This window comes from Microcaecilia unicolor, chromosome 1 (genome assembly GCF_901765095.1).
Source record: "Microcaecilia unicolor chromosome 1, aMicUni1.1, whole genome shotgun sequence".
Classification (NCBI taxonomy): Eukaryota; Metazoa; Chordata; class Amphibia; order Gymnophiona; family Siphonopidae; genus Microcaecilia; species Microcaecilia unicolor.
In genome coordinates, this window is record NC_044031.1 from 56,791,302 (window position 1) to 56,814,467 (window position 23,166).

Genomic DNA, 23,166 nt, shown 5'->3' on the forward strand with positions numbered 1-23,166 from the left:
TGTAGATTTTAGTGTAGAAAAATGAGCACAAAATACAGAGTTTAAAATTGCTGTTTCTACCAGCTATAATAATTGTACGCTGTTTTAGTGATATTTAATTTTCATTATATTTATATCTACATATGGGAAGCTTTCAAATAAATTAAAAAGCTGTTCAATAAGTTAAAAAAAAAAACTCTTCTGTCCGCCACCTTTTAAGGCACTGCCTATCCAACTGAAACAGCTTTAGACTTGTTACAGATGGACCAACAATAAAGAACGACTACGTGGATGCAGCAGCTCATAGGTTTGCTTGCTTTGTTTTGAGTGTACTAGAGATGACGGCTGCCCGAGAGAGTGGAAACAAAAATGACCCTAATTGGCTTCCTTGCTTACTGTGGACTAAATAGGCTCACTTCCACTTCTGTCTATTAAACCGCATTGATTCTGGGGCTCCGATAGCGTCTCTCTTTGAATTCCAAGCCTCATTCTGGTGCTCCAATAGCTTCTGTTATGGGCTCCAGGCCTCACTCTGGTGTCCCCACCTATTTCTTTCTAGTAGCTCCTCCTTGACAACTGAGGACCGCATAGCGCTAGCTAGCTACCAAGAAGTAGCGTTTGGAAGAAAGAAAACAAGGCGTAAGAATAAACTGATTTCTGTTGCTATCTGCTCTCAATCCTATATACCCAGTATTTATTCTCTTGTAAAGGCTTGGGATAAGGTTAGATGCAGATTGTTCACCGAAGGGCTTCACTGTAGTCACCGTTCATGTTTATAACACAGGCGCTCACTTTTATGGACGCTTACTGATATTTTAAGTTTTGATGCGGGTGAGGATGAAAAATAGCACCAGCGTTTGGTTTGGTCTGAAGTAATAACAGGATTTATATTTTTTTGTTGCCCATTTTATTTCGGTTGTGAAAATGCTTTGTGCATCTGACCTAGAGTGCATTCAAATGCATTGTTTTAATGTGATAAGGTGGTAAAATGTTAACACAGTTGTTAATATAAAAAAAAAAACATGTGGAGGTCTTATAATTGATAAGTTTCTACTGGGACTGGGGGTAGGGGTGGGGTTAGAGTGCTGGGGGAGCTCCCTTTGAAATCCTTCAGGGGCTCCTAAATCTGGTCCTAGAGGCAGTCAGGTTTTCAGGATACCCACAATGAATATTCATGAGAGACATTTGCATGCACTGCCTGGACTGCATGCAGATCTATCTCTTGACTATTTATTGTGGATGTACTGAAAACCTGACTGGCTGGGGTGCCTCCAGGGCCAGGTTTGGGAGCCACTTCTTTAAGTGCTAGCAGAAGTAGAATACTTAATTGATCACGGGGCCCCAGTGTGACATTTAGGCAGTTTAGTTATTTAAATGTCATTTGTTATTTTTTCTGTTTTACTTTTTTTTTCTTTTTTTACTGTATCAGGGAGCAATGCAATAAACTTGCTTGAGAATAGTGATCTGTTGATTATGTATTTATTAATTTATTTGTTGGAATTTATTAACTGCCTTTAGGATTTACCCAAGGCAGTGTACGGCTTGCACAGCTTGACCTATAACTTACAATTTTGTTAGCATAGAGCTTTCTAATTCAAGCCTAACACCAATCAAATTTCTCCCATGTGAGATATATATATATATATATATCCTGGGGCATACGTTTGGGGTTGTTTTTGTAGCTGGATGTAGGGTTCAGACCTTATCCTGTGAGTTTTGTAGTCTTGTTGCTTTTGTTATATTTTTTACTATGGCCTCTTGCATGATATTTCTGTCTTGACTTACACTCACACTTTGTGGAGCTTTTTTAATGCTTATGAGCTCTTTTACTCCACATATCTAGTGCTTTGGTGTTGCCTCTGAGAGATGCTGGCTATAGCCCTATGGTAGCAGCTGGATGCTTTGGGTTGGGGTGTTTAGCTCTGAGGCACCTGAGCACTTTCTGAGTGTTGACAATCTGAGTTTATTATGCTAGAAGTGTGGGTTTTTTTGCTAAGTTTTTTTGTTTATTGTTCTGTACCCTCTGTGAAGATTTATTTATTCCTATGAACAAATAAATGTTAGGTCTGTATTTTCCCTCTTCTGGATCTAATGTTACCCCTGCTTTGCTGTTTCCCACAGCTTCAGCTCTTTATTTTATTTTATTTTTTTACCTCCTGTGTTAAAAGGAAAAAGAGGATTGGACTTGATATACCGCCTTTCAGTGGTTACAGTCAAAGCGGTTTACGTATTGGGGTAGATTCAGTAATTGGCGCCTCTGAAATTGGTGCTGAAAAAAAGCCTGCTTAAGCGCTATTCTATAAGCCACGCCTAAAGTTTGGTGTGGTTTATAGAATAATCCTTATGTATTATGGTCGTGCGTAAATTTAGGCGTGACCGTTTGCACCAAGAAAACATGGAGCAAATGCCCACGCCTAAATGAAAGCATGGATCACCGTTATTCTGCAATTATGCACTCCCATTCTGCCCCGAAACACCCATAACCGTCCTCTTTCAGCGCCCCCTTTTTTTGGGCCGAGTGTAAGTTTTAGGCCTGTGCCCAATTAAATTTAATTAGTGCCAACAATTGCTTGTTAAGCCAATTAGTGGCATTAATTGGCTCGTTATCCTCTTAAATTGTGTGTGTGCTGGCGCCTCCTACATCCTAATGGCTTGATTTTGTGCATTTTTCACTTGGATATTTTTTTTTTTGTTGTTGAAAATGGACCAAAAAGATAAATGCACAGAGCACAGAAACATCTAGCAAGTGGCCATTAAAAAAAAAAAAAGACGTTTTGCTGAATGGCCATTTTTGCTATTCAGATTCTGGACATCTTGAACAAAACGTCCAAAGTCGGACTTAGACGTCATATCGAAAATGCCCCTCAATGTAGCATAAGCCTGGCGGTGTTTATATTAAGTCCATTCTAGTGTGACTTGTGTGAATATGCAGTGTAAGTTACTTGACGTTGCTTGATTTTTGCCTCAAGATCTATGTTCTTTTAAGTAATAACCTTTTGTCTAATTTCTTTGTTCTGTAGTTCATCATGGAGTTGAATGATGATGTGAGTGAAACTTTAAAGCTTCAGTTTAAGGCTTTGCAGGAACAGCAACAGAGAAGACTACAGAAACTAATGGAGAAAAAGAAACCACCGGGTCAGCCAGAGGAGCCCTCGATGAAGACAGATACCTTTGAGATTCAGGATGAACTAAATCTGCTTCAGGTGAATTCAGAGCCACCAGTTGACATCAGTAAAAGGTAAAACCCGTCTTATTATAGTAATACTTACCACTTTTATAGCGCTTTTTGATGTACACATCATTGTACAGTGGTAGTAAGTATTAATATGTCCTTGTCCAAAGGGACTTGCAATTGAAGAAGGGCAATTCTGTAACATAGGCTCTAATAGTTATACATCATGTATGCACATAAATGTTGTTTAGAACAGTGGTTCTCAACCTTTCTGTTTTTGTGACACACCTGACATGCAATGCTCATGTGTGTGTCACACTGAACACTAAAATTCACAGCTAAAAGCAAAAAAAACAACAAACCCTAATTATTTAAATATACTTAAACAGAATTTACTTTTTTTATAAACTGGTGCCAAAATTAAACTTTTTTTTTTTTTTTACACAAAGAGGTTTCAGTCTTTACTGACTTTTTATCAGTGAGAAATCTTGGACTGATGTGTTGCTTACAGTTTTTCCATATAAGACTGTATAGTAGGAAAATTCACAATAAATTTACTGTCAGCATCATCAGATGTTTTCCATTTTAGAGTCTAAACAGCTTAACATACAAAACAACTATATTTTCAGATTCTGGTGTCACCTTAGTACCTGCAATACAAAATCATTTTACTGCCAGATATTGTGAAGTAACACAAAACCCTCCAAATATACTACTTGGAAACTATGTAGCACACAGAACATATTGACAGCAGATCTGCAAGCATTTCCTTTTGAGACTGGTCACAGCAGTTGTCACTGGGGCTTAGTTGAGACGCAGAAATAGGGAGCGGTTATGGAGATTTCAAGTTTATGCATTTTTGTTTATTGCGATTTATTAACCACCTTTACGAACAGGGTCACCTATGCCTGACTCTCTAGCTTTCCCATCTTGTAGGCACAAATGGTTGTTAAGGAAAGTTCAGGTTTGCTGTTTATGCCAAACTTTTGGAGACACACCAGTTGATAACTACTGGTTTAGAATAATAGCATGTACACAGGTATGTGTGCACATATTTGTGTAACTTCCAAAGTTCTACCTAAGCTCTATTCTATAAATAGCCATTGGTGTACATATGTATGGGAAAGGGAAAAGGGAATGGGACTTGATATACTGCCTTTTTTTGGTTACATTCAAAGCGGTTTACATATTATATACAGGCACTTATTTTGTACCTGGGGCAATAGGTTTAAGTGACTTGCCCAGGGTCACAAGGAGCTGCAGTGGGAATTGAACCCAGTTCCCCAGGATCAAGGTCCACTGCACTAACCATTAGGCTATTCCTAGTGGGTGGGGTTCAAACTTGCACACAAAACTTATAGAATACTGTAAGTTACATGTGTACCTGCAGCAGTTGTGCGCTAACATATACACCAGCTCTTCGCCTGGCATAACTATTTGCATTTAACTTTTAAGTGCATATAGTATATACCCAGTTAGGTTAGTATTGTATAATGGAAAGTAGGCACCTATTTCAGGGCTATTTAATTCCGGTCCACAGGCAGGCCAGGTTTTTCAGGATATCCATAATGAATACGCATGAGGGAGATTTGCACACACTGCCTCTCTTATGCATATTCATTGTAGATATCCTGAAAACCTAACTTGCCTGTGGACCTTGAGGACCAGAATTGGGTAGCCCTGCTTTATAGAATAGAATCCTGTTAGGCACCCTGTTATCGAATTTCCCTGTAATGGGGAAATTCTATAATATTTAGAATACTAGCGTATATATTCATAGGTATGTGCTTACTAACGTATATGCCAGTTTGCTGCCTAAGGGCTATTCTGTACCAAAGTGTGTAACTTGCATTGCGTGTACATGCAAGGGGGCATTTACAGGGACAGAGCATCGTCGTCCCCTCCCCCCTCCCAGTGAGATTCTGCTTAGTTACATCTCACTTGGCCAGATTGGTGTAGCTGGGATGATAAGGAATGTGGGACTTGTCTTGATAGATTGTGGCATGGGGACTCCCTGGGCTGTCTGCTTTTCTCTCACTGTGTATGTAATATAGGTTAGAGGTTAAATTGTGGAAGTTAATTATGCTGCAGAGGCAGATCGGACTGGGGCAGTTCACAGGACCTTATGCTGTTTTGGCAAAGACATACTAGAAAGTTCCAACAACAAAAAGATATAGGAGTAATAAGCAATTCACCGATACCTGAAATCATACTAAGCAGTGTGCTATTGTTTATTGTAGGACAGAGAGGCATCGGATGTTAGTGACAAGAGCTATGGAATCTCTTATAGCACAAGGCTATTCCAAATCCAAGCTCTTCAGTGTTCATTAATCACTTGCCAAGTGATAATTTTCTAAATCCAGAGTGCCACCATTTCACAAGGTTGACACTGTCAGTTCAGTCTGTTTCTCTGCTTAGGTTTCTTGCTGTGGTTGCCTGTGCTATAGTCCTGCTAGTTAACAGGTTTATACCTCATTTCTGTGAGAAGGAAGAAATGTTTGCCTTATTCCTTCTGCTTTGTTACAAGAAATACTGACTGACCAAGGATCATACTGTCCTATGTAGCGAGTTCAGTTTGGTACGCTCTATCTCCACCTGCTAGATGGTCATAACCCACAAGTCTGGATTTGTTTGCTGTGACTTGAGGGTTCTAGAGGCGAGATGGGAGCAGGATATGGCACCCAGTTTTACAAAACCTTAGATGGCAGGACTTTTTGAAAGTTATATCAATCAGTGGGTGTGATTGTTTGAGCCGAGTTGGTGCTGGAGGCTTTCAGTAAATACAGCCAGTATTGATGCAGGACAGACACTGTTTACTTAGAAATCCATTATCAAGTGCACTTTAAGGCATTATTTAGGAGTATACCAAGCACTATTCACACTTATATGCCTAGTGCCACCCCCATGTTAACTCTGGGCCCCCTCCCAAAATGTCAGGTCTGGCTACGTCCCTGCTCCATACTGAAAGTGACTGACTGCCGTAAGTTTCAGTGGCAGTCTTGGGAGATTGCTGCAGGAACTCACGGCAGCCATCTTCAGTATGGAGAGTGGACACTGCATGGGCAGGCGTGTAGGAGGACTGCTTCTGCCTCAACTGACCAATTACCCACCAGAGCTGTGTAAAGTAGGCCCGGGGAGTGGGAGGGGGTTTTCATAAACATGCTGCTTGAGGGAGAGAAGAGGACAAGCTGCATGGATGAGAGGGAGAGAAGAGGACAAACTGCGCATGGATGAGAGGAAGAGAAGAGGACAAACTGCGCATGGATGAGAGGGAGAGAAGAGGACAAGCTGTGCGTGGCGGAGAGGGAGAGAAGGGGGACAGGCTGCAAGTGGATGAGAAGGGAGATGAGAGAGATATGTCATACATGGAGGGAAGGGAAAAGAGAGAAATGCAGCATACAGAAGGGGAGGAAAGGAGAGGAGGACATGCTGCTCATGGATGGGAGGGAAAGGAAAGGGGAATTTATGCTGCTCATGGGTGTTTGCTTTTTTGGAAATACAGTGCAATCCGCTTAAGTGCAAGGGTCTGGGACCAAAGAAATGCATGTAGTTAACCAGAGTGCGCACTTAACCGTTGTGACCCAAAGAAGCTTGACAGCTGATAAACATATGTACAGTACTGTTTATTATTATATGTACAGTATACAGTCAACTGACATTAGGCTTACTTGAAGTAATCAGTTATAGTCCTCTGTACACTCTTGGGTTTGTGATTCCCAGAGACTATGAGGCATATTTTCAAAGCATTTAGCCTTCCAAAGTTCCATAGGTTTCTATGGAACTTTGGAAGGCTAAGTGCTTTGAAAATATGCCTCTATGTCTGCCAGACGATAAAAACTGTCATAGCACTGGTGGCCTCCAGATAAGCGCTCTTGCAAAAGTGACAGGAGGAGGTTGTTGAATTTCATCAGCCTGTGCCTCGCTGCTCATTTCTTCATCTGTTCCATCATCAGCCGTTGTTGCCTGCGTGTAGGAGCATATCTCGACATCAGTAATGTCTTCAGCTGTTTGTAGATCGTAATCAACAGCTACATAGCAATGGAACTCCTCTTCAGTAAAACCGCTTCATCTGACGCGTTTGCAACAGCTGCACCTGTTTCGTCCCTCTCCACATCCTTAACAAAGCTTGCCCACTTGTAGCAGTTCACAATGGTTGCCTGTGTAACATGATTCCAGGCTTCTTTCTACATATGTAGGGAATCCAACAGTGATAGATTACCAGCCAGTTCAACAGCACATTTATCCTTGCCAGTCTGGTCATCCATAACGCTCATCAGACGACGTAGCATAAGAGCTCATTAATGTTGTTTGAAATTGGCTATTATGCCCTGATCCAGAGGTTGGATCAGAGAGGTAGTGTTTGGTGGCAGGAAGACCACCTTGACGTTAGACAGCCTGATATCATCCCTGTGTGCAGCACAATTATCACAAAGCAGCAAAATCTGATGCCTTAGTGGCTAACTTCTTTAGCCACTGTTTCCAAATTTCCCCAGTCATCCACGAATTTGCATTAGCCTCGTATGACACAGTAAGTCGCTTAACTTTCTTGAAGCAACGGGGCTGCTTGCTCTTTCCAATGACGAGGAGTTCCAACTTCTCACTCCCATCCATATTGCAGCAAAGGAGGATAGTCAGTTGGTCCTTTGATGTTTTACCTCCAGTAGTTTCGGCATGTTTGAATGCAAGTATTCCATCAGGAATCGCTCGCCAGTAGAGACCATTTTCGTCAGCATTGAAAATGTCACAAAGTGCATACTCGTTCAGGATGGTAGGAAGAACTGAAACAACCCAATTTTCAGCACCAAAGTGATCAGCGTCTTGTTTCTCACCATGCTGTTTCTTGAATTTTATGCAGTTCCTCTCCTTCCATCTTTCCAACCATCCAACAGTGGCTTTGAATTCAGTTAGTCCAAGACTTTCAGCTAGCTGGTTAGCTTTCTGCGTAAGCAGTGGACCACTGACAGGAAACTGTCTGCTCCTGACTTGAGAAAACCACCGGAGAAGAGCATCTTCTACCTCCTCAGCTTTTCCCGCACGTTTTCGTTTCCATTGTGGATTTGTATTGTTTTGCTGGTCTTTCTGCTTCAAGATATGTGAAATTTGACTGGGATTGACACCATATTCTTTAGCAATAGATGCTTGACTTTGTTTTCTAATTTTTTAAGAACTTCTATTCGTTCAGCCAGTGTTAAAGTCTTACAGTTCCGCTGCCGCAACGATGACCCCGGTGCATGTGCCAACAACATTCTTTCCCCCAATCTGCCTGGGGCAGTTAAAGAGGCGGTAAATTTGAAATCTCGGTTGTCATGCGCCGATCGGCTTTCATATTCCATGCGTGTGCTTCTGCGGAGTCTTTCCTGCAGAGGAGCGGTCTTGAACCATGCATTTAAGCGAATCTTGCACTTATCAGTGGTGTGCTAAACCGAAGTTTGTCCCCATAGAAATTAATGGTGCCAAAAACGGGACCGAAGTACAGCATGCAGTTAAACAGAGCATGCGCTTATCCGACGTGCACTTAAATGTAGTGCACTGTATATCTTTTCTAATTTTGTATTAAGTGGAGTAAGGAAGAAAATGGATTTCTGTTACTTTTACCAGTATTTTTACTCCATATGGAATTTGGCTTTCTTGGTGGGGGGGGGGGGGGGGGGCTGCACGGTGTTTTGTAGCACCCTATTTTGTATCGGTCCATGTTCTGCATGTGCGACTGAGATGAAGGATTCTGCTGGCATGTAGTGTCTGTGGAGGAATCTGTACCTGTCCAGCTTGTTCCACTTTACCAGTAGTGGGTATATTGGTATATAGAGTGAGAAATAGTCTGACAGTAAATCATATGTCAGATTTAATGTCAATAAATTTATTGTGAGTATAATTAGCAGATTGGGATGAACAGCAAGCATAGGTTGGCTACAGATACAAGCGTAGCAAAAATCAACAAAAGCATTCTGCAAAAATCAATTGGCCATTTGGTATTTACAGTATAGAATATTGTATGTTTTAATATTTGTAAATTGGTTGCTTCCTGCGCATATCATTTGTACCAGTAGAATGTTTAATAGAGTTACGTACATATCTACGGGTGGGTTTTTTTTGTTCTTTTTGTGGAGAGAGAGAGAGCCCTTTGTTATACATTTACCAGCATACCGCTGGCTTCCTCTCATTTGCCGTGCAGGGATTTCTAATGCAGCCTTGTAAGAGAAACCCTCAGTTTAAAAATCTATAACAGAACACAATCCATAAATTGAAAGTTTGGAAGAGGTTAAATAAGGTGTGCATAAGAGACTCGTTAAACAGAGGGTTTTCTTTGGAGTGGAATATTTTGATAATGAAACCATTTCCATAGGAAAATGAACTGATTATCACGTTCATACATTTTGTTCGTTGCACCATTTGCTTCTCTGCTACAAATCTAATAACTTTCCAACATACATATATTGTTTATGTGGCAATGAAAAATAAAAGAAATCCTTTAGGCCGATGTATGAAAGTAAAGAAGCCATCTCTGTTTTCTCCTTACCGAACATTTTTTTGTGGTTTTTTTTTAACGTGTTGCTTTATTTTATTTTTTGAAGGCAAGAAAATGACCAACATCCTTTTCTTTCTATGCAGTGCTAGAATTCACTGTCGGAGCATCTTCTTTACTTTCCTGATTTCCAGTGTCGCAAGAGGCCAGTTTGTTCTGGGGTGCAGAGTACCAGATGAAGACAGTCTGCTTTGCCTTGCAGGTTTCTTGAACTTGAAAATGAACAACTTCAGGACCAGCTCAATGAAGTTAAGGATGAAAACGGAAGACTGTACAAACTGGTACAGGAGAAAGACTTTGAAATCAAACGCCTGAAAAAGAAGATAGAGGAAGACAAACTGGCCTTAGCAGGTAGGTAGGGCAACTTCTTAAGCCAAATTTTTTATATCTCGCTTATAGGGATCAGAGTGGGGCAGTGGGGGCACACAGCCGCTCTGCTAAAACTGCAAGACTGTCGCTAGATGTTGTGGCAACCATTTTGATGGAGGGCTCATGATAGGAGTGAGTGGGCATTGCACCTGCCCTTACAACCCTTTAGACCACTACTAACTTGAAAGGTAGGCCTTGGGGGGGGGGGTGCTGCTTGTAGAGGGGGGAAGTTGGGAGGGAGTGGGATCTGATTGCTAGTGCCGACCAATTTTTTGGAAGGTGGGGTTGGGAGGGAGGGTTGGATGTTTTGGAGAGAGGTGACTGCCACTGGCTGAATATTGACTGGATATTTTCTAAATGGCTACAGACTGCATTTCTTTAACTTATGCTTAGGAAGCTATGACTTTTGAAGGTTGTGTCACAGCTCATAATGTCAGAACTATGGTGGCATTGGTAGCCCTCTTGAGGTTGGCCTCCATACAGATTGCAGAACTATGACATTGACATCAGTTCAATCATTCGCATCTTGTTTGGAACAGGACTCCAAATGTGTCAGTAAGTTTGGTTTGTCAGTCTTCCAAGATCTCTTTGAGGCTTGGAATCCAACTCCATCCTCCTTAGGCCCATTTCTTTCAGTTCCAGGCTGCATTCTAAAATGGGGGATGGGGGGGGGGGCATGTTGCAGCTCTGTTAGTTGTACTATTTTCTAATTTACTTTTCTGTTGAAAGCAACCTGTAGCTATGGATTTTCATGCTGGGAGGACTTGCTATCCCGGTTGTCTTTGGAGAAAAGGAAATAAAGGAAATTACAATTATAGTTCTTAAGTTATATTTCCTAAATTAAGGAAAAGGTACAGGCTAGGCTGATAAGCTACTATCCCAAGCATAATTATGCTGAACTTACATTATCTGCAGCCAGAAAAGGGATAGAAACCCCAGGACCTACTGGTCTATGAGCAAGTAAAAAAAAAAAAAGAGGTCAAGTGTGCGGGTACAAAAAGTATATACTTTAGAGATCTATACTTGACAATGCATTTATAAGGGAATTTGAGAAAGAAAGAGGGCCCCCATCTGTGGTACCCCATGACATAACAATAAATATTTTCTCTGTCGTTTCTACATCCGGAAATATTCCATTCTTATTTTAGAAACAACTCATCTTGATACTTAAAGAATAAGGGGGTCTTTTACTAAAGCTTAGCTCCAGTTATCTGCAGCAGGGCCTATAGGAGTTATCTGCAGCAGGGCCCATTTTATTCCTGTGGGCCCTGCTGCAGATAACTCGAGCTAAGCTTTAGTAAAAGACCCCCTAAGTGCAGTAACCAGTCTATCAGATTTTAGCATTAAAGAAGCAATCAATTTATCTGGAACTGCTAGATCCGTATCTGATAATTCCAGCGCATCAGAAACATCCAAAACAGGAGTAGCTGCCTTATTAGAATCTGCAATTTTTTTCCTTTGGCTATAGACAAATATTAAATCTTCCCAAAATGAGGAATTGCCTCAGGTACTACTGTATTTTCATAACCTCAGTTAAGTACTGAATAAAGATCTCCCTTGAGGCTATCAGAGGCAAATTGGGAAAATTAATTAGATGCAGATTAGAAGATCATGTTTCATTCTCCAAAGCTTTCACCTTCATTCTAAATGTAATGTTATATTTAATCAGGAAGGCATCTACTGTCTGAATGGCTGTTTATCTGATTTACAAGTTTCCAAAGCTTGCCTCAAAGCTGCCACTTCAGTGTTACAAATGTTTATTCTCCTGCTCATTAAGTCTCATCACCAAATTATTCACCTGAGACACTATTGCTCAAGAACAGCTTGTCATATTGTTTCCATTGTAATCTGGGCTGGCTCGAAACCTTGGGGTCATCTTTGACTCTTCTCTCTCCCTCTCTGCTCATATCCAGCAGATCGCCAAGACCTGTCGTTTCTTTCTTTACAACATCCGTAAAATCCGCCCCTTTCTTTCCGAGCACTCTACCAAAACCCTCATCCACACCCTTGTCACCTCTTGTTTAGACTACTGCAATCTGCTTCTTGCTGGCCTCCCACTTAGTCACCTCTCCCCTCTCCAATCAGTTCAAAACTCTGCTGCCCATCTCATCTTCCGCCAGGGTCGCTTTACTCATACTACCCCTCTCCTTAAGTCGCTTCACTGGCTCCCTATCTGTTTTCGCATCCTGTTCAAACTTCTTCTACTAACCTATAAATGTACTCACTCTGCTGCTCCCCAGTATCTCTCCACACTCGTTCTTCCCTATACCCCTTCCTGTGCACTCCGCTCGATGGATAAATCCTTATCTGTTCCCTTCTCCACTACTGCCAACTCCAGACTTCGCGCCTTCTGTCTTGCTGCACCCTATGCCTGGAATAAACTTCCTGAGCCCCTACGTCTTTCCCCATCCTTGGCCACCTTTAAATCTAGACTGAAAGCCCACCACTTTAACATTGCTTTTGACTCGTAACCACTTGTAACCACTCGCCTCCACCTACCCTCCTCTCCTCCTTCCTGTACACATTAATTGATTTGATTTGCTTACTTTATTTTTGTCTATTAGAGTGTAAGCTCTTTGAGCAGGGACTGTCTTTCTTCTATGTTTGTGCAGCGCTGCGTATGCCTTGTAGCGCTATAGAAATGCTAAATAGTAGTAGTAGTAGTGATATAAATGGAGGAGAATTAGCTGGTAATTGGTAACTACCCTGGCTCTTCTGAAGAGGATATCCACAAAAAAAAAAGAACTGGAATATGAAATCAAGCACAAAATTACCTATAAAATTCCAGTATACACACAATGGGATTATTAAATTCAACTAAAAAATAATTGGAATCTTGGGATATATCAAATTATATATATAAAAAAACTATTTCCCCAAGGACTAATGTACTTAATATCTTTATACAAGTTTTTTTAATTATTTTAAGATATTAAGTTTATTAGTCCTTGGGAAATTGTTTTTCATTTAAAATTCCAGTGATACAAGTATACAAAACATGAAACAAGGCCTCAAAACTAAACTGCTATTCGTCTTTGAAGAACCAGTGATCAAGATAGTAACATAGTAAGTGATGGCAGAAAAAGACCTGTACGGCCCATCCAGTCTGCCCAACAAAATAAACTCATATGTGCTACTTTATATGTATACCTGACCTTGATTTGTATCTGCCATTTTCAGGGCACAGACCATAGAAGTCTACCCAGCACTAGCCCCGCCTCCTAAACAAGTTGATGGCATACCTCTATTAGTGTTGCATAAGATGGATAGGTGAAGAGGAGTGTTACTCTGACTCCTGTTTTCGTACTGTTGATTGAAACTTAGTTTGCAATCACAGTGGCAATATCAGATTATTTGAAAAAATTGATATACAAGTTGGACATTTGATTTTTGTTTATTGAAAAAAGTTTTAAAACATCACTTAGAGACATATATATATTTTAAAATGTTTTTTTGAAAACTAAGGAAAGAAAGTTTTTTTTAAAAAATGGGAAGCTTATGATGTATAGAGCTAGTTAAGGGAGCCGAAATCATCGGCATTTCTCAAAGCAAACTTGGCTGACTTATATACAGCCTATACTGAATCCTCCCCTATACTTTCCTTGCTTTCAAATTTTAGCTGCTCCTTAGTTTCCTCTTCTTGATATCACAGATACAGAGGGATTGATTCTATCATTTGATCTTTAGAAGAGGAGGCATCCCCACCAGGAGAAAAGGGCCTCACTGCTAGTTCTGAAATTCTATCCTCTACTGATTTTTCAAAACCAGTGCTATCTTGCCTTGACACGATTTCGGCTCCCCCATCCCCAGTGGGTCTGCTCGGGCCTGCAGTACACCGACAAAATCGGCTGCACAGGGGGAATTCTTAGCTCTGGGCTGAGAGTAGCATCCAAATCAGGGGAGCCCGACAGTCCACCTCTCTCTGATGTTTTCCCCACATGTTCCTGCACTTTGGACCTATGTGTCTGAGGCCCCCTGCATTCCACATAACAATCCATGGGTCCAGAAGGAGGAGGACCTGAGGTCTCCAAGGGAAAGACTTTAAGTCAGCATTTATACTTCCCTGTTTGGTATAAAAGAGAGAAATAAAAAAAGCAAGCAGAGGAATACTGAGGCACACAACAGTCAGCCAGCTGCTATCTTAGCTTCGCCCCAGAGCGGTATATTGTAAGTTTTAGAAATGGATTGAAGTGATCTTGTCCGACAGTGGCAGGCAGGAAGTAGCATGCATGTATGTTGAGCCTACTGGAAAGCTTCTAGAAACTCTTGAGATAGAGTAGCATTTCCTACGCCAGGCTTCTTCAGCAACATAACCGATGTTGTGAGGACTTTTATCCTGCTGTCCAAGGAGAACATCTGTTACAGGTAAGCAATTTGTTTTTACGTGCTTTCTACCCATAGAAAAAATAAAGAATGACATACACACTTCAGATGTGAAACCCCCCAATCAATCATTTCCTGATAACATCTGTAACTAAAGGAATCCCTGTTCTTTATAATAGGCTTCTCTCTATGCTTTTTTCCATTCCTGCTCATGTTCTGTAATTCTGTAGGAGCTCGAATACCCTGCCTGTCGGGATTGTGATGTCCGGAACACATTAAGGAACAAAACTGGCTGTCTGCTAAACAAAGATGGTGGTGATGGTGGGGGTTTGACATACCTACAAAATATGTAACCCCCCCCCTAATAACTCAAAGGCTTACATAATAACAATAATAAAAGAAATGAAAAAGAAACCATTTTAGTGTAGCCATCTTACAGTCACTTCCAGCCTGTCACACTAACCCAGCACGTGGAAAGACTTCCCCTGTGGTGAGACAGCACAAGTGAGGATGGAGGATCAAACAAGTATAGACCCTTTAACCAATTTGGAAGCTACAAATTCAAATTAATTAGGGCATCTGTATCTGCCAGTAATTAGCTTTTCTATAGCATCCCTCTAGTCTGTTACAGATGGGTTATGAACTCTTATCAGCAGATGGAGACTGAACTTCCAGTAGATGTACAAGTGGGCTGTGCAGTCCCCTGAAAGTCAGTCTATTCTTAGTCTCAGCAGATTGTGGTAAGTCTATGCAGTCCCTTTGGAGCTCAGATGCCAGATTTCAGTCTGTGGGGGTCCCACCCATAAGGTTGCTGCTTTGGTATTTCCCATCTCTGATGGTCTAGAGGGACACTATGGAAGGAGAAATTAGGTCTTAACTGCTGATTTACTTTCCTTTAGTCCCTCTAGACGGTGATAGAGCCCACCCAAATTATGGCGAGTCATTCTGTCTTGTGTTTTTTCAGGGCAGCGAAAGTGGTCGCAGAGTATGTATTTGCAACAAGTGTAGAAGGTAGCTTTAACACTCTCATTCTCAGAGTACAAAAAAAAAGTGTGTTTTATTTTGCGTTGAATTCCTAGTTCTATAAGTTGGCAGAGGCGTAGCAGGATGGCAGAGCAGTTGCCCTGATCCTGCTCATTGCAGCTTCTTCAGGGGTTGTGTTTTGGGCTCTTCATCTTGTTCCCTTCTCTTGCTTGTGGTCTTGTTGGCCTGTTTTGCTTTGCTATTCGTAGACTGACTTTCAGAGAACTGCACAGTGTATCCTCAGTATTCATCTGCTGGTAGGAGTGCATAATCCATCTGTGATAGTCTAGAGGGACTAAATGAAAGTAAATCAGCAGGGTAAGATGTAATTTCTCCTGAGAAATACAATCTTCTTAAAATTCATAGAGGGGTACCTGCTAATTACATTAAAATAATGATGATCATCATAATAAATACTTAATATTAGGATAGCCTAGCATATAACTAGCAATCTTAGGGGACTTCAGTATACATATTCCTACTCCAATAGCAACTTAATTAAGAAATCACCAATAATAAGATTCAGACAGCAGTCCAGCAGTGAGATGAGGGCTATCCCATCATTTGCACTGAGTGTCACATGTTTGATTTACCTCCCAGTTAGTGAGAAGTTGTATGTGTGGACTCGGTGCAAGGAGCTCCTAGCACTCAGGGAATAGGTCCGATATCTGGAGGCTAGAATAGCAGACTTGGAGGAGCTGCGGCAAACAGAGAGGTTTATAGAGGAGGCCTACAGGGACACAGTAGAGAAGTCCCACCTCCAGTCTGGCAACCTCTTTGCTGCCATAGAGGAGAAAGGTCTCCTGAAGGGAGAGCATCGTTAAGCACGTAGATAGCTGAGTGGCTGGTGGATGTGAGGATCGCTCAGTCAATTGCCTGCCTGGTGCAAAGGTGACGGACCTCACAAGGCACCAAGATAAGATTTTAGACAGTGCTGGGGAGGAGCCTGCTGTCTTTTTTTTTGTTACATTTGTACCCCGTGCTTTCCCACTCATGGCAGGCTCAATGCGGGTACCAATGACCTAGACAAATGTGTGAGGGAGGTTCCGGAAGCCAAATTTAGGCTGTTGGGTAGAAAGCTCAAGTCCAGAACCTCCAGGTAGTAGTTTCAGAAGCGCTCCCCCATTCCGTGCGCAGGGTCCAAGAGCCAGGCAGAGCTCTGGAGTCTCAATGCATGGATGAGGTGATGGTTTAGGGAGGAGCATTTTAGATTTGTTAGGAACTGGGCAACATTCTGGGAAAAGGGGGAGCCTATTCCTGAAAGATGGGGCTCCACCTTAACTAGGGTGGAATCAGGTTGCTGGCATCAACATTTTAAAAAGGAGATAGAGCAACTTTTAAACTAGAAACTGAGGGAAGCCTGACAGTCGCTCAAAAGCACATGGCTCGGAACAAGGTATCTTTCAGACATATCACCAAAACAGGGAAGATAGGGCATCCAGATAGCGAGGTTGCAGTAGAGACCGTAGTAGACCAGGTGTCTTTAATTAAAAAGCAGACAGATTTTCAAGATTGCAAATTCACTGTCAATTGCGAGCAAGTTGTAAATAAGACCAACAAACATTGTTTGAAATGTCTATTTGCAAATGCCAGAAGCCTAAGAAATAAGATGGTAGAGTTGGAATATATTGTACTACAAGAAAATATAGATATGATAGGCATCTCTGAGACTTGGAGGAAGGAGGATAACCAGTGGGACACTGTCGTACCAGGGTACAAATTATATCGCAGTGATAGGGTGGATCGAATTGGTGGAGGGGGTAGCATTATATGTTAAGGAATGCCTAGAATCAAATAGACTGCAAATTCCAGGTGTAAAGGGGGAAAATATAGTGACAGGAGTGTATTATCATCCATCTGACCAGGATGAACTGACAGATGCAGAAATGTTATCAGAAATTAAGGAAGCTAACAAACTGGGGAACACAATAATAATAATGGTCGATTTCAATTACCCCAATATTGACTGGGTAAATGTAACATCAAGGCATGCTAGGGAGGTAAAATGCTTTCATAAAATCAAGGACTGCTTTATGGAGCAGCTGGTTCAGGAACCAACAAGATGGGGAACAATTCTAGACCTAGTCCTTAGTAGAGCACATAATAGGTGCAGGAGGTAATGGTGCTGTGGCCGCTTGATAACACTAATTGTAACATGATCAGATTTGATGTAAGTTCTGGAGTAAGTACACACAGGAAGTCCAGTACATTAGCATTAAATTTTCAAAAAGGAGACTGATAAAATGAGAAGAATGGTAAAAAAAAAAACTTAGCAAAGGTTAAAACTTTTCCAGGTATGGATGCTGTTCAAAAATACTATCACTGAAGCCCAGACCAGATATATTCCATGAATTAAAAAAGGAAGAAGGAATGCCAAACGGCAGGCAGCATGGTTAAAAAGCAAGGTGAAGGAAGCTATTAGAACTGAAAGAAAATCCTTTACAAAATGGAAGAAGGATCTGACTGAAAATAAGAAACAGCATAAGGAATGGTAAGTCAAATGCAAAGCGCTGATAAGGAAGGCAAAGAGAGACTTTGAAAAGAAGATTGTGTTGACGACAAAAACATATAGTAAAATCTTCTTAGGTATATTAGAAGCAAGATACTGGTAAAAGAATTAGTTGGACTGCTAGGTAACTGAGGGGTAAAAGGGGCACTCAGGGAAAACAAGGCCATAGCGCAGAGATTAAATGAATTGAAGATGTGGGAGAGATACCTGTGCCAGAAATGGTATTCAATGCTGATGAGTCAGAGAAACTGAAACAAATTTCTATAACCCTGGAAGATTTAATGGGGCAATTTGACAAACTGAAGAGTAGCAAATTGCCTGGATTGGATAGTATTATTATTAATTACATTTGTACCCCGTGCTTTCCCACACATAGCAGGTTCAATGCTGCTTACATAGTAAATAGAATTACAAAGTCTTGAAGGAGAATGTTACAAGTTGTAGTAAACATAGTAGTAGTGGGGTTTTGAGGATATGTAAATTGATCATGGCAAGGTAAACAAAGATAGGATGAGCAAAAGGAGAAGAGATTGGGAGGGGTAAGGAGTAGGAAGGATGGAGAGGAAGAGATTGAGGAATGAGCATAAGGAGATTGTGAGACATGGTCAAAGGTATAATAATCGTGCACCCACTACAGAAAGCAAGGCGTGACCCAGATCTACCGTCCCAAAAAGGAATCCGGTACAACCCGCACAGAAGAAGCAAAATGCAACCACCCCAGGCAGAGTAAAGTTTGGTACCAAGAGGCAGAGCTAGGATCAAAGCTTAGAGGCAGGGCATGGCTTGCCCTTCAGAGAAGGAGCCAAACTCAACATCATGAGACGAAGCAAGGCCAAACTACCAGAGGTGAAAACAGGGTACAGCAATCTAAGAGGAAACACAGCCCAATGGCCAGGAGACTGGGCATGTCCCGACATCCATATATGGAGGAAGGCACAACAACCAGAGATGGAGAAAAGCTCGATATCCAGAGAGAGAGAGAGCCAGGGTGTCCATCCAAAGCCATACGGTGCCGGAGCAAAGCTCAATACACACAGCCGAAGAAGGCTCACCATCTAGAGATGTAGCAAGGCTCACATCCATAGATAGAAAAAGACTCTCCATCCATAGATGGCACAAGGCACCTGCCATCCAGAGACAGAGCAATGCCAGACCTACAGAGAGAGGTGAAAACTAAGCAGCCCAAGTCAGAGCACAGTAGGACAGCCAGAGAAGCAGCCACTCTAAACATCCAGAGCAGAGGCATGGCACAACCTCTGGAAAGGGAGCCCGACCCGATAGCTGAAGAGACAGCCAGCGTCTCATGTCAAAATGGAAACATCTTCCACAAATAGCATGGAGTTAGTCCCGACAGGCAGAGATGGAAGAAGGAGAAATCTGCAAAGGTGGTGCCAAGCTTGACAGTACAAGGCGCACCTAATAGGGACAGAGGCAAAGGATGGCAAAGATGCAGAGAAGCAGAATGGCAATCAGGGAAGACACAGAAATCAGCACTTCATGTGAGCAACACTACTACCTTGTAAAGAGCCAGAATGACAGCTATATGAGAGACCAGAAGGTTGGACTGCCAAAAAGCTGGATGACCAATCTGCCAGAAAACAGTATGTCAAAAGAGAGATCCCAGGGTTCAAAAATGAACTTACTAAACTATTGTTACTAATATGTAATTTATCTTTAAAATCAACCATGGGACCGAAAGATTTGGGAGGTGGCCAATGTAACGCTAATTTTTAAAAAGGGTTCCAGAGGTGATCTGGGAAATTATAGACCAGTGAGCCTTGTGTCTGTGGCAGGCAAAATGGTAGAGACTATTATAAAGAACAAAATTACAGAGTTTATAGATGAGCATGGATTAATGGACAAAGTCAACATGGATTTAGTGAGGGGAAAGCTTGCCTCACCAATCTACTACATTTCTTTGAAGGGGTGGATAAAGGTCAGCTGGTCGATATTGTATATCTGGATTTTCAAAAGGCATTTGACTGAGTACCCGATGAAAGACTCCTGAGGAAATTAGGAAGTCATGGGATAGGAGGTAATAGCCTATTGTGGATTAAAAACAGGATAAAAGATAGAAAACAGAGAGTAGGATGAAATGGTCAGTATTCTCAATGGAGAAGGGTAGATAGTGGAGTTCCCCTGGTGTCTGTTTCTTCGACTGCTGCTTTTTAAACTACTTAAAAATGATCTAGAGATGGGAGTAACTAGTGTGGTAATTAAATTTACTGATGATACAGATATTCAAAGTTGTTACATTTTAAAAGGATTGTGAAAAATTGCAAGAGAACCTTACGAGACTGGGAGACTGGGCATCCAAATGGCAGATGATGTTTAATGTCAGGAATTATTTTTTAACTCGAAGAATAATTTAGCTCTGGAACCTGCTGCTGGAGTATGTGATACTGGGAGTTAGCATATCTGAGTTTAAAAAAGGTTTGGACAAGTTCCTGGAGGGAAACGTCCATAGTCTGTTATTGAGATGGACATTGGGAGAAGCTACCGCTTGCCCCGGGATTGGTACCATAGAATGTTGCTACTAATTGGGTTTATGCCAGGTACTTGTGACCTGGATTGGCCATTGTTGGAAGCAGGATACTGGTCTATTTTTTTTTAAAATTTTTTATTTATAACCATTCAAATTTTTACAAGCGACAAAACAACTGCTGGAAATACAGAGAAAGTAATATATAGGAATTATTTCAGTCAGGTAACTCTATTCTCTTCCTTAGACCACCAAACAGGGAGAGTGAAACAAGACAAGGAGATCAATCGAACAGTAAACAGAAAAAAACCCCGTGGTATTAACCTGATTATCCCCAGATATTACTCGTCTAATTCATTATTCCACATTGATCATCTGGTTGGCTTCTTCAAGGCCAATACGGTGTATAGTCAAATCATTTCATTGAAAACATACTTATTGTCCAATATTAGTTAGAAATAGTACATCTGATTACATTCTTTCTCTTTTAAAAACTAGAAATTATTTAACAATACATATACTTAAGTCTCTAATTCAAATCCCACTGATTAAAGTAATCCCAGTTTTCACAGGCTTCACTCCTTTTAAAGTAATAATTTGAGGAAAAATTTAGGAGTCATATCCGGAACTCTGGGAAGAACAATAATCTCGATATTAATCATCTATAATAGTATTCATTTTATTATTCAAAATTTCTGGTCTATTATCATTTTCAAAATCATAACCACTTCTTGCTCGTGTAGAATCATTTGTTATATCAATTTATTACTCTCAAAGGGTTCAGTTGAATTGTCCATGTAACTCTCTAATAAAATTATATCTGAAACAAAATTATTTACTACCACCGTTAGGTCCCGAAGCGCCTTCCAGATGGTATCCAATGTAACCTCCACGGGAGCCAAAAACTCCAAGTTGATTTCTCATAGGTGTTTAGGAGTGGTTCCGCCGATTCGGGTTCTGCTGTAAACGTCCTCGGTTTCAGCATATACCTCTAACTCACTCCTCCACTCCTTTGGACATGGTGGTTGAATAATTCGGGAGCGATGGAGTTGTTTTTCCAGGTCCAAGAGCGTTGACACTCCTTCGCTGGCGCTAATCAAAGGACTCGCCAACCCTTTCATCCATGGGCAGTTCGTTGCACAGCGGTCCCGCACTTGCTGCTCAGGGGATAAAACGCTGGCCATTGGCGGCTGACCGCCGGTTGTCCCCTTCCTCTCAGTTAAGGTAACTGCAATTGCAGAGAGGAAATTTACGTAAAGAAGACGAAACTTCAGAGGGCAGCTGGGCCGTTGGGCATACGAACTTCAGGTCACCATCTTACCACTCTCCCAGTTTGGAACACTGTTTGTCTGGTTTCTCCTCAGAGGCCTGTCTGATATGGGTAACCCTTCAGCATAGCCCTCTAAGTCACTGAAACACACAAGCCCCTCCACCCCTTCAAGGTGGTGTCCCTTCGGAGGGATACTGGTCTAAATGGACCATTGCTATTCTGCTTCCAACAATGGCCAATCCAGGTCACAAGTACCTGGCATGAACCCAATTAGTGCAAAGTGATGCATATGGGAAACAATCAAAACCATAGCTACGTGATGTAAGGTTCCACATTAGGAGTCACTGCCCAGGAAAAGGATCTAGATGTCATCATTGATGCTATGTTGATACCCTCCGCTCACTGTGCAGCGGAAGCTAAGAAAGCAGATAGAATTTTGGGTATTATTAGGAAAGGAATGGAAGAAATGAAGATGTTTTAATGCCTTTGTATTGCCCAGTGTTGCAATCACACCGCCAATACTGTGTGCAATTCTGGTCACCGCATCTCAAAAAAGATATAGTAGAATTAGAAAAGTTACAGAGTAGAGTGACGGAAATGATAAAGGAGATGGAACAACTTCCTTATGAGGAAAGGCTAAAGCGGCTAGGGCTCTTCAGCTAGGAGAAAAGAAGGCTGAGGGGAGATATGATAGAGGTCTATAAAATAATGAGTGGAATAGGTAGACATGAATTACTTGTTTACTCGTTCCAAAAATGCTACGCCTAGGGGGCATACAATGAAGCTACAAAGTAGTAAATGTAAAACAAATCAGAGAAAATATTTCTTCTCTTAACGTGTAATTAAATTCTGGAATTCGTTGCCAGAGAATGTGGTAAAAGCAGTTAGCTTAGCAGGGTTTAAAAAAAGGTTTGGATAACTTCCTAAAAGAAAAGTCCATATGCTATTATTAAGATGGCCTTGGGGAATATCCATTGCTTATTTCTAGTATAAGCAGCATAAAATGTATTATACTGTTTTGGGATCTTGCCAGGTACTTGTAACCTGGATTGGCCAGTGTTGGAAACAAGATGCTGGGCTTGATGGACCTTTGGTCTGTCCCAGTATGGCAAAGCTTATGTTCTTATGTACTATTATTACTACTTATTTCTATAGCGCAACTAGACATGCAGAACGCTGTACACAAAATATGTAAGAGATGGTCCCTGCTCGACCAAGTTTACAATCTATTTCAGACAGACAAACGGAACAAGTAAGGGACTAGGGCATCACTTATTGTGACAATGACATGGGTACTCAATAGGTGACTAGGAATTAAAAGCAGCCTCAAAAAGGTGGGTTTTTAGTCTAGATTTGAATGCAGCCAGAGATGGAGCTTGATGTACCAACTCAGAAAGTCTATTCCAAGCATACAGTGCAGCAAGATAAAAGGAATGCAGTCTGGAGTTGGCAGTAAAAAGAAGGTTACAGGTAAGAGAGATTTACTCAATGAATGGCGTTTCCAGGGAGGGGGTGT

The 23,166-nt window shown here is 41.4% G+C and overlaps 1 protein-coding gene across 3 annotated transcripts in view; it reads left to right on the plus strand.

The window, feature by feature from the left end:
* Positions 1 to 547: 547 nt before the first annotated feature.
* The window catches only part of CCDC13 (coiled-coil domain containing 13), a 130,921-nt gene continuing 108,302 nt past the window's right edge, over positions 548 to 23,166 (plus strand). For all 3 annotated transcript variants that reach the window (XM_030197579.1, XM_030197595.1, XM_030197589.1), the window contains exons 1-3: positions 548 to 618; positions 3,000 to 3,217; positions 9,877 to 10,025. In XM_030197579.1, the coding sequence (XP_030053439.1) occupies positions 3,006 to 3,217; positions 9,877 to 10,025 (361 nt within the window). In that variant the 5' untranslated portion in view covers positions 548 to 618; positions 3,000 to 3,005. The remainder of the gene's footprint in view (positions 619 to 2,999; positions 3,218 to 9,876; positions 10,026 to 23,166) is intronic.